This window comes from Thunnus albacares, chromosome 2 (assembly GCF_914725855.1).
Source record: "Thunnus albacares chromosome 2, fThuAlb1.1, whole genome shotgun sequence".
In the NCBI taxonomy this organism is placed as follows: domain Eukaryota; kingdom Metazoa; phylum Chordata; class Actinopteri; order Scombriformes; family Scombridae; genus Thunnus; species Thunnus albacares.
Window position 1 is genome coordinate 35,566,159 of NC_058107.1, and position 13,244 is coordinate 35,579,402.

The 13,244-nt window shown below is 36.5% G+C and overlaps 1 protein-coding gene across 1 annotated transcript in view; it reads right to left on the bottom strand.

Moving 5' to 3' along the window:
• The window catches only part of LOC122967725, a 68,466-nt gene that overhangs the window by 2,954 nt on the left and 52,268 nt on the right, over positions 1-13,244 (bottom strand). The window contains 1 exon segment of the mRNA XM_044332517.1: positions 9,382-9,982. Within this exon segment, the coding sequence (XP_044188452.1) occupies positions 9,382-9,982 (601 nt within the window).

Genomic DNA, 13,244 nt, shown 5'->3' on the forward strand with positions numbered 1-13,244 from the left:
TATAGTTGTAATCTTGTTTAGGATGATAGACTATTCAGCAGGGTGAAGCAACGTAATCAAGATATATGGTCTAGGAGTATTCTGCGCCATAATCCTTGTATTATATTCTTTTTACTTAGTCATTCAGTATACAGCTTCTTACTTTGTCATTTAATTGTCACTGCAAGTCATTTAGATGACACATTCAACACCTCTTTTACATTTACACACACTCACCCCTCCTTTACATCCTTGCTTACATTTACCCACATACACTTACCCCTCCCTCACATCCTCACACCAAATCACAAAACACATATGAATACACTTTTACACATATGTGAAGTCCTTAAGTATCCTACTCATTTTAGTTATCACATCTTTTATGTGACCTTTTAATTTTTTCTTTAATTTCTGAATTTAATCATGTCATACTAATATCATTTGACATTTAACCATTTACTCCTGATCCTTTTATTGTTGAGATTATAATTCTTTAAAAAAATACCCATCATTACCATCAGGAGTTGTGTAACTAGGTGTTATTACCACATTGCATATCAGACATTGGTTATGTTGGTTTTGAAGTCAATGTGTCCACCATCTTTGTTAAAGAGTTGTTGTAAAAAAATACTGAGTGTAGATTCATGTCAGGTGACATGACCATCGTGAACTTAGAAACTGTTTTTTCTGGCTAGGTTAGACGCATGCCGCACCACGTACAGTGTGTCGTGGTTTTTGATAAAAGGCGTACATAAGCAGTCCTTCCTTTTGACTGCGGGCTCTCTCGGAGCCACACACCACATGGAGATTCCTGTTACTGGAGAGCTTCAGAGTAAGGGTAATTATAGATTTCAATTCTTGGTGCATTTTTGCAATTTTTTTCAAACTGGTGAAAGCTGGCTGTGAGCAAAAAAATCAGTGCCTGGTGGTAACTTTAGAACACCAGAGATTGTCAGCCAGTTACCAAATTTAGAATTTAATGATAGATGGACATAAATAAGTTATGAAAGACTGAATTAAAAAGTCGAAAATTTTTAACCAAGCCCATTCTGATTAAATAGGCCTGGAAAAGAAAGGCATGTGAGAACCGAACCAAACCAGTTCCTCTTTTTTCTTTTTCCATTTTTATTTTTTATATATTGACTTTTCTATCATTTTTGAACTGATTGAATAAAAACCACATAAAATCTTACATTTTACATACATTTTTTTCTCTGAGAGAGAACACAAAGCCACCGAGGCAGGAGACTCTCCAAGAAGTACACCCCGTGGCCCCTGAGAGGTAAGCTCCAGCGCATCCATACTACGGCAACACCACTGACTATTAGCCTCTTTCTTAGTGGAAATAAATGTAATGTTGTTCTTAACAAGAATTGCTACTCCCCCGGCTCTCACATTAAATGTTATAATGATATATTATATTATGGGTTATCTGGTAATGCTCTGTTTTGTGTTTGATTGAACTATGTGGACTAATACATGAAAGTGAAATCTTGCCAGTAACATGATTTTACTTTACTTCAACTACATTTTGTTGCCAATACTTATGAACTTTTACAAAGTAGGATTTTTTAATGCAGGACTTTTATTTGTAATGGAGTATTTTTACATTGATATATTGGTAGCATTGATAATATTTAAGTATTTTATACAGTCAATGATTGGTACTTTTAATTTCAGTTTACTTTATACATTTTACACCGTAACGTTTTTGTAGCTTTTACGGCCGTTATGAACACTGACCTGTTTATCGGTGGTGGCAAAGAGCGAGCCTGATTCTTCCCATTTAACGGGAAAGTCGGTGCGGTGCTCCGGGTTCTGGTTCTCATCCATTCCACTCTTGTTGTGGTCTAGGTCTATAAGATCCAGCAGGTCTCCTCTGTGACTGACAGACTTCGCTGCTGTTCCACCTTAAATATAACCTCAGCGTTCTCACGTATCGCGGTCACTTTAAACACGTTTGAGATGAACTTGTCTGTCATTGTCGATCTGACCACATCCATATCATGGTCAACGCTTAGTTTTGGTTTTGTTTATCGGTCTGTCGTCATGTCTACTGAAAGTCGACGATGGGAAACTTTACAGAGCTTAAAAAACTCACTTAAAGGCAGGGGCGTCACTAGAGATTTATGGTTAGGGGGCTAAGCCTTTACCAGGGGTTGCCGGGAGGATTTTTTTTTGTAAATGGCCCCAAAATGTCTGTTTGTCATGATTTTTTAGAGTAGCAACAGGTACAAAATCAACACAATAGATCTGCAGGTTGTTCAAAGACTGGCAAATGACTGGAGATCACTTTAATTACAGCTCAGTGTCTCTTAATTTCTGAACACAAATTTATATTTCAAAAATTCATGATTTTTTTCCTAATGAAATTGATTGATTGATTTCTGGAGTGCAAGATCTTTGTAGTAAATTTAATATGCTGGATATTAACATACATTATTTTTAAAAAGCAGATCATTTTGTAAATGCACACAGAACATAATGACAGTTATACTGAGCTCTTACATGCCACTTGTGTCTAAACAAAATCAAACTGCTAATAAAAGCAGGAGAGCTGCTCTGTGTTCACAGTGTCTCTCAATAATCACAGTAATGACAGTAATAGAGATAATTGGCTGTATTGATATCGTCTGGATGTTTCCCATGATCCAGGTCTGGAGCATCAGTGTTTACTAAAACAATAGACACGATATACAGTTTGCCAGCAATAATAATGTAGCAATCATTAATATCAGAGATAGTGTTAGTGGAAATAAATGTGATGTTGTTCTTAACAAGAATTGCTACTCCCCCGGCTCTCACATTAAATGTTATAATGATATATTATATTATGGGTTATCTGGTAATGCTCTGTTTTGTGTTTGATTGAACTATGTGGACTAATACATGAAAGTGAAATCTTGCCAGTAACATGATTTTACTTTAATACTTCAACTACATTTTGCTGTTGATACTTATGAACTTTTACAAAGTAGGATTTTTTCATGCAGGACTTTTATTTGTAATGGAGTATTTTTACATTGATATATTGGTAGCATTGATAATATTTAAGTATTTTTATACAGTCAATTTTTATACTTTTACTTCCAGTTTACTGCGCATGCGCCGCGGGAGAATTGAAACTTCCTCAACCAAAAAGTAAACATTTTCTAGCTTTTGTTCGCAACAAGGTGAAACCAAGAAACACTGGAACCTTTTTGTAGTTTTTACGGCCAAAAAAACCAATAACAACATCAGGATGGACGGATGACACGCGGACCCGTCCTCGCGTCTTTAGTTTCGTTATGAAGCCGGTTTTATCATGAAGTTATGAACACTGACCTGTTTATCGGTGGTGGCAAAGAGCGAGCCTGATTCTTCCCATTTAACGGGGATGTCGGTGCGGTGCTCTGGGTTCTGGTTCTCATCCATTCCACTCTTGTTGTGGTCTAGGTCTATAAAATCCAGCAGGTCTCCTCTCTGACTGACAGACTTCGCTGCTGTTCCACCTTAAATATTACCTCAGCGTTCTCACGTATCGCGGTCACTTTAAACACGTTTGAGATTAACTTGTCTGTCATTGTCGATCTGACCACATCCATTTTGGTTTTGTTTATCGTCTGTCGTCATGTCTGCTGAAAGTCGACGATGGGAAACTTTACAGAGCTTAAAAAAACTCACCTAAAGGCAGGGGCGTCACTAGAGATTTATGGTTAGGGGGGCTGAGCCTTTACCAGGGGTTGCTGGGAGGAGGATTTTTTTTTTTGATGGCCCCAAAATGTCTGTTTGTCATGATGTTTTAGAATAGCAATAGGTGTAAAATCAACACAATAGATCTGTCTCTTCATAGTTTGTAATAGGCATGGATCTAATATGACTTAAATGCTTTCCATCCACTTACAACAGGAACAGATCAAGCAAAACTATTGAAGTCAAGGAATGCTATCTCCTCTCTCTTAGTTATGTTGCAGGTATGTAATTCATACACAGACTGATGTTTGAACTAAAACTAAAAATGTCATAAAATCATTTAGTTTATGCCTAGTATGAGTAATAGGCCTATGTCACACAATTCAGTATTAATTTTAACTGAAAAGTTTAAACAACTCCCACTCGCGTCCTTCTTGATCACTAACCTCCATCAGATCTGCTCCTTCAGCCCTGTCAGTCTCCTCCATCTTCCTCCTCTCCCTCTCCTCGCCTGTTTTCAGTAACATGTTATTTTATTAAACTCAGATTGACAAGAACTCAAGGCTTAATGAGTGATCAACCACTTTAATTTTGTATTTGACTGAACTGGCAAAATCTTCTCACCTGACCGGCCTTCGGCAGGTGCAGCCTTTTTGAAGAAATATTGTATATCCATCTACATGTTGAGGAATTGAGGGATATAAAATTGTGTTATGATCAACACAATGTGACCTTTTCACTGACATTAACTGATTATAAACAATAATCTATGCCTACTGATATGGTTGTTTCGAAATATTTAAGAGGCATATAAAAGCAAAATATGTAAAGAGATGTCAATAACATTATTTATATCTCTTCACACTCATTCACACTTTGGCTGGCTGGCTCCTCAGCCTCAAATATTCCGTATAAGGAATATTTCATTGATAATATCTGTCCTAAATGATGATCTGCCAGATCTTATACTTATTAGTGCTCAAAAGCTGTCAGATGCAATAACAGTGTTATTTTTTTCCTCTATCCACTGCAGAGCCAGTGGATAGAGGAAAACAATATTGCCAATAGCTGATACCTTTTCCTAATATATGACTGACTCACTGGGATATATACTGCCGCACCTGCACATCCTGTATCAGGATCTTTTTTAGCCTTCTGTAAATATAAACAGAGTCTGAAAAATGCTGATCAAAATAGTTCTAGACTATGCGCCATACTGGAAGTTGCTCTAATTTGTCCTTCAATTCCTGCTGTATGTTTAGTTCTATACTTGGCAAATCAGGGCAGAATGGAAGAAAATGAAACTGTGGGGCTGTACTGTAATTGACATAATCCTATATTTTCTGCCTTTGCATCACCAACCCAACCAGAACTTATGAAATTTGTGTCATTATGTTCCCTGCAGTCTGTTAAAACACTCTTGGCAGGATATTTATCAGCCAGTATGCCAGCATGAACTTTACTCTTCTGATTCTTAAAGGCATTTCCCCCATTTCCACCAGCATGGCTGATACTAGTGATGTTTTGAATGATACTGATAATAATAATTTATCAAAAGCTTTGGAGAAACTTACTCCAGTTAGATTTGTTGTCCCAGTTCCTCAAAACAGTGACGGTAGCACTTTCAGACAAATACTGCAATCCTCTCGACTTTCTTTTGAGCCGTTTTCTACAGTCTTGAAATTATTTTCTAGGTGTCCTGGTTCAGATGTGTGACTGTAATGCACTGATAGTTTGATTTATTGCTTCTTAAAGCTTTAGAATATTGTGTTGATGATAAAATCTCTTCTTTACATTTTTTGTGAAGTGCCTGCGTGTAAATCCTCCAAATGACTAAATTCTTCATGGTGATAAATTATTGGGTGATGAAAAGAGAAATTAGTTGCGGTCCCTTTTTTCAACCTAACTAGCTTAAACAAGTAAAACATAGACAAAAGATCAGTGCAGTGAGGATTTGAGTTTATGGTTTTGATTAGTCTGATAACTTTCAGATAATTTTTCACATCTGAGGTGTAAATATGATTGATGGAAAAACTACAAACTATTTTCAGGTTCACCGGTTTCTTCTAGGCCACATTTTATAACTAGAAGAGCAGCCACTACCTTTGACTAGCTGCAGTTGTCTTGCTTTCCCAGATGTAATCCTGCACGTGTCATTTAAAAAAACTTTGTCTTAGGCAGAAAAACTTTTACATTTTAGTATCTATAATACTTAAGGACTGTGTTACTACCTGTTTTTTTATATTATAAAGTGTAACTTGGCATCCGGTGGTCAGATAAACACACAACCCAGGTTTATATCTTTATTTAACCAGTTTACAACTATGCATATTAAGATGGTTTTAATACAATTAAATCAGAAACTGATCTGCAGTTTGCATATTAAGTATAGTCAAACTGGCAGCTCACCATTTCTTCTTGCGATTTTAAAAATACATATTTACCAATGTTATTGATAGGAAAATAGTAAATGGACTACTTATAAATGACACAAGTGACCATCTGCTGGTCTTTGCAGTCATTCAGAGCTGTACTGGGACCAACAAACACATTAAAGCATACAACCTAATTAGATACAAAACACAAAATGCAATCAACTCTTTTAAAGATGACCTAATGAAATAAGACTGGAATAAAGTCTGTGTGGAAGATGTAAATGAAGCCTATGAGACATTTTTGTCCATAACAACAGTTCTCTACGAAAAAAAAGTAGGGAAACAAATTTGCTGAAAAACATTGCTAACTAAGGGCTAACACTGCAAACAATACGCACGCAAGAAGAAAAATCAAATAAAAAATTATTTTAAAGAAAAGAACAACAGAAGCAGAACACACTTGTAAGACATAAAAACAAACTGACAAGAGTAATGAGAAGCAACAAAAGAGAATATTATAGCAAATTACTATGGGACAACGTAAACCAATATTAAAAATACACAGAGAGTGTTAAATTACATTAAAATAGAACTGGAAAAACAGGATACCCAAATCATTTTAGCACAAAGAATAATACAACTATTAATAATATGCATTTAAATGAAGACAAATGTGATGATTTTTTTGTTGGTGTTTGTCCTGGTTTGACTGAGGAGATTACAAAGACTAGTAGTGGAGATGATGTGGAAAGTAAATGTAAATGTAAATAAATCTATGTTTATAAGAGTAAGAAATCTACTGACTGGAATGGAATGGATATGGTGAAAATATTGAGTGTTTGAAAACCTCTTACACACATAAGTAATCAGTCTTTACAAGCTGGCAAAATGAAAATAGCTAAAGTCATACCAATATATAAGGCTGGAGATAGACATATACTCTCAAATTACAGACCTCGTTCCTTACTTCCACAGTTCTCTAAAGCTCTAGAAAAATATTATATAAAAAAATGGATGAATTGATCACAAAACATAATGTACCAGTATGTTCAAAGAAATAACTTCAAATCACAACTACTGAAGGTTACTTGTGGGGTTCCACAGGGCTCAATGTTGGGACCATTGTTGTTTATTTTGTACATAAAGAATAAATTTGAGGTTTCCAAAATACTAAAAACTCTATTATTTGCAGATGACACAAATGTATTTTGTTGCAGTAATAATTCGGAACAACTCTTGGATACTGTGGAAAAAGAATTGAAAATGCTAAAGAGTTGGTTTAATTCTAATAAACTAACACTGAATTTAACTTAAATGAAATTTATAATCTTTGGGAACTGTTTAACTAACTCAAACAAGAAACTCATGATAAATGGAGTAGATATTGAAAGAGTGTCTGATATCAAATTTCTTGGAGTAATAATAGATAATAAATTATGCTGGAAGCCACATATAAATTATACCAAAGCTAAAATAAAAGTCAAGATCTTCTAAATCAAACTTCGTTATACACCTTATACTATTCCCTCATATTTGGAAACCGCTTATGGTGATCACGGTTACAGTGATCAACCGTTTATATGGATCAAAAAGCTCATGACAAAATCATTCCTATACAAATGCTGTTTAAATAATTTGCTTATAGTAATCAAGTAGTACACTTACAGTGTTCATGTGGGGTCTTTTTCATGACAACATATGGAATTTGTTTTTAAAACTATGGTAATTCCATTTTTTTTAACTTTACTCCCATGATACACATGATATGTGCTTAGCGGCTGCGGCACCATTATTGCTTTGGGGTAACCCGTCCGCTTCCAGCTGGTTGCCTGAGGCTGGTGCTGTGTGCACACTGAAATCATGACAGGAAAAAAGAAAGTCATTTTCTCTCAATGAGAAACGTAATCTCATCAAACAAACTGCCAAAACGAGCCAATGAGATGCAGCAGCGAAAGAACAGGTGTTTAAACAGCTGTACTATATTTTGAAACAGTCAATAAAATTCAGTAAATACCTAAGCTTTCAGTTTCATAACTTTATATTCATGTAATAAATATACAAATATCAATTAGATGGTAATCGGCATGAGAAATAAAGAAAAGGAAAAAAAACAAAAATGGTTACAATAATCATCATCAGTTTATAGTGATCAATTTGACCCCGACAGACATAAGCTGTTTCCACTGTATTTTTGCTATTAATTTTATGGTTTATTCTTGTTTTTTATTCTCAATTTTTTATTTTTTATTTTTTTTAACATGTTATATAATAAATACAGAGATAACCTGATCTCATGGCAACTGTAATGCATTTACACCCAAACTACAAAGAACCTGAACTTAGAAGAACTTGAACCTATTCTTTGGACAACGTTTTACGTGTTAAATTATTAACATCAGCTGAGTAATCTGAGTGCCAACAAGACTAGGATTTCAACCATTTTGATCACAAGAGATGCCTTTTTGACCCCCAAATGAGTATGGACAGACAACCAAAAATTAAGTTTATCTTTTCAACTTTTTTCTAACAGAGAAAAAAAAAGGAGAAGACACTGAGAAGCTGAAAACTTCCAGAGTACATGTAGAGAGAAAAAAGGCAAAAATGATTTATTTTTGTATATATAATTATGAATCATAAACATTATAAGAAAGGTTACATTATAAGACATGTGTTACCTCAAATTCCCTCTTTAACCCAACTTTATTAACATCCCATATTTTAGTGTCACCTTGTCTCGGTCTGTCCCCAAACATACTGTTACTCCTCAAAATCTAATTACCATTAAACTAAACTGTTCCTTAATCGTCTGTAAAACCACCAAAAACGAATCCTAAGTCCACCTTAAACTCCTTTAAACTAATTTCGTGGTTTCTCTAAGTTTTACTATACACACCTTTAACCACCATACATATTTGCTGGGCCACATTTTTTTTGCACAGAGCGGTATAGAGTTGTGAGGTGTGAGGAGTTATTTCAGGCGTAGAAATGCTGTTCATTTTCCCCACTGACAATGTTACGTGACTCACACTTCTATGACTTGGATCAACATGAAACTCAAGGAGAAAAATTGAAAATCTTTCAGGGTATAGGTAAACTACGACCAATCACTGAGCTTAAAATTTGGTCACATGGGCCGCTAATGGCATACATGCTGATTCTAAAGTTGCAGTTGGCAGCCTTCAGTTTGTAGAGAAGCTCAGGATAGAACAACACTGTTATTAAAGGCATGGAGAGGAGACGAGGGGGACAGTGCTAACCTGCCTCCAAACATGTTCAACACGATGCTGAGTGAATGCGTTGGTGGGTTTTTAGATGACTGTCTTTTGTGAAAGTTTTCCCACATTGGTCACACCAGTACGGCTTCTCTCCAGTGTGAATGCGTTGGTGGGCTTTTAATGTACTGTTGTTGGTGAACATTTTCCCACATTGGTCACACCAGTACGGCTTCTCTCCAGTGTGAATGCGTTGGTGGACTTTTAATGTACTGTTGTTGGTGAACGTTTTCCCACATTGGTCACACCAGTACGGCTTCTCTCCAGTGTGAATGCGTTGGTGGTCGTTTAGACTACTGTCTTGAGTGAAAGTTTTCCCACATTGGTCACACCAGTACGGCTTCTCTCCAGTGTGAATGCGTTGGTGCCTTTTTAGATGACTGTCCTCAGTGAACGTTTTCCCACATTGGTCACACCAGTATGGCTTCTCTCCAGTGTGAATGCGTTGGTGGATTTTTAGATGACTGTCTTGAGTGAACGTTTTCCCACATTGCTCACACCAGTACGGCTTCTCTCCAGTGTGAATGCGTTGGTGGATTTTTAGATGACTGTCTCGAGTGAAAGTTTTCCCACATTGCTCACACCAGTACGGCTTCTCTCCAGTGTGAATGCGTTGGTGGATTTTTAGAGTACTGTCTCTAGTGAAAGTTTTCCCACATTGTTCACAAGTGTGAAGTTCCTCTCCGGTGTGAACTCTCTGGTGTATCTTTAAATATGTTGATGTCGTGAAGGCTTTTTCACAGTGCTGACAGCAGTGACGTTTGAGTCCCATTCTTCCTGTTTGTTTCTATGACAACAGACATACAGAGAAAGAGAGAGACTGTAAGTGAGATGACATGATGGAGCGAGTGATCCAAAATCATAAACAGCTGAGTTTTTTAAGCTTGACCCCAACCACAGACTAAGTCAGGATATCTAGACTTCTCCTGAACTTTGTGCGAACACTTTATATAGTTTTTTTATTTAATTTTTCCCTGTTCGGTAAAATAAAATAAGAGCACTAACAGTCAAAAAATGACAAAAAAAAAAGAAATACAAGAGAGATTGCAGAGGGATTGATAGATAGATGTAGGAAAGCTGGCATCAGAATTTCAGCACATTTTTGTCATTTTTTCTGGAGTGAAGTAGAGACTATGACTAACTTTAAGTGCTGTAAATGGAAAGGAAGTAAAACACATGGTGTCAGGGACATTCACATCAAGGTCTTATTCCCTTTTGCTTTGTTCAGTGTTGGGGGATTGTTGTGTTGAATGGTGTCATATAGTCTTGAAACATAACCTGAGATTGAGGAGTGATATACTGCAGAAAGAATAACATCAAAAACAGTTTCAACTCTGTGAACAAAAGCAGGTTGTTCAAAGTTTAAGACTGGAAAATGACTGGAAATGACTTTAAATGCAGCTCGTGTCTCCTAGTTTCTTAACACAAATTCATATTTAAAAAAATTCATGATTTTTTCCTAATGAAATTGATTGATATCTGGAGCTCAAGAACTTTGTAGTAAGTTTAATCTGCTAAAAAGCAGATACATTTGTAAATGCACACAGAACATAATAACAGTTATTATGTAGTAGTCATGAGTAGTTGCCGTTTCCTCAAAAATGATGCTGGAGTGAACGAGGACGACCCATAGTGTTATGGATATTCCATAACTGACCAGGACAACAGAATGTCAAGCTGTACTCTTCTGTTCTCTCAAACAGAAGATAACACATGTTGTTTAATAAACCAGGAGCCTCACAGGCGAACCAAGGCCAGAATGCAGGTCATCATCAGACGCAACAAGACAAACCAAAGATACAGATTTAGGTCATAGGTTTATGATTCGGAACTGACGAACTAGTTTCTATGATTGGCTTAAAGGCTGGTTTTGGACTGTGAGGGTCAGACGGGTTTGGGGACACCGTACGAACAGGAGGTGTCCCTTGAGTCGCTCTCCCTTGCAAGGTTCTTCATTAAAGTTTTCCCAGAATCATCATACGAAGTTTGGTTTGGTCTTCTCTTCTTCAAACTGACAACTGCCAGTGCATCAGCTCCGAAAATCCACAACACATAGGATGAATTAAATTCCTCCATCCTCGCATCTTTCTCTCCCTAACTGAGACATGAATGAGGGAAGCAAGGAGACACTTTCACGGAAACATGATTTCACTCCCACCACCACTTTTTCCTGAGGTACTCATGATGAAATCGAAACCGAGTTCCCCATACATGAAAACCTATTGGTCAAGATAGCTTGATTAACGGTCATCCAGCCAATCACAGCCATTTGACCAACCCACCAGGCCAGGGAAGAGTAAACAGTTGTAGTACGGTGAAGTAAACTAGAGTCCACAAGCATTTCTCAGTCCTTTCTCAGTCTATGGACTAGTAAAACCTAAATGGTCTTCAGTTGAAGAAAAAGAAAAGTATCTATTTTAGAAGGAATCCAAAGGCGTCCTTAAATTGTTTTTATTGGGAAATTAAATCCAAAAGTTGTCCTGGAGATTGTGTAGCAGCAGCCATCAGTTCCTGTCCAACTGCCACTGGGAACAAGCTGTCCCTCTTCATCCAAAGTCCACCTCAAAGCTAACAGGAGAATATTACATATGCAGGTGATTTGAGGTGCATACAAACTCACTGTAACTTATATTAAATGCAAAACATACATTACTCCCTAAAATAAGGAGTAAAACTATGACATCTAAAGAAACATATTCCTTTGCCATTCAGTTTAAACCAGCATAAACCATGTGACTTTACATTCTGGACGCAGAGGTAACTTGTACAAACTTCTTGCCAAAGTCCACCTAGCATGGTGGCTAATTAGCGATTAGCTTAACTCACGATTAGGGATTAGCATGCTAATAAACATTAATTTGGTCGTTAAAACTTTACCAGTCAGGAGAACTAAGCACTCTTTAAATGAATTGGTTGCCTGTAGCTTCAGATTAAGCTAAAATTAGCTAGTTAGTGTGATATATAGTGATATTATTTTAGTTCATGTTGTGGAAACTGTTACCCCTATTCCATACTCCCTACCAAAATAAAGAGCATCCATAAAGTCACCAGCAGAGGTCCCCATCACTCACCATGAGGGTTATAACATTGACATGGTTCTAAACAACAACAACAACAACAACAACAACAATAATAATAATGACATTGAGATTATTTTCATTGACAGGTGTACAGACTGGTGAAGCAGGCAGGTGAACTGATATGAAAACAGCTGGTTCAAGGCGTCTTCATCCGTTTGGCTAATTATGGGAGTGGAAATGAGGCTCATGTATGTTATAAAAATTAGGATTATACTGTGATTAGATGTCTTAAAATCATACTATATGCGTGTTCTTGTTTTTACATGTCATGCTGAATGTTCTTGTTTTGCTCTGCAAAGTTGCAGAAGTGGCAAACTCAGCAGCTAAGGCTAACAAGGGGAGGCTAGTACTATATACATTAGAGGAAGTCAGCAAAGAATAAAAGGTCAGAGACAGGTCAGAAGGGTGTCATCTAAAGTTAAGGATCTTCAGCTGGCCACCAATTAGAGAACTGAGAAAATGTCATGACGTTATCTGTGGAATGTGTCTGTAAGCAACAGGTGAAAGCTGAAACGCCCATTAGTAAGGTAAATAAACCAACTGTGAATGTTCCATGATGAGCCTTTTTCTCTGTAACCCTACGTGTGTGTTGCACTGTGAAACGCTCCTTCTTGTACAAGAAAATAAATTCAACTTTAAACGTGATGCAGCAGATTTAAACATTATACTCAAGAAGTGCATTCAGGTCTGACTCTGTCCCATAATGAAGGATAAGTGGAAATCACTTTAGGTTTTGGCCAAATCAAAGTTGAAATTAATATTATAGATTGAATATTATCTCTGATAAATACCAATAGACTAATCAATTTTATTTTATATTTTTTGTTCAAAGTATTTTTTCATTAGTTTTTGTTTTTTTATTT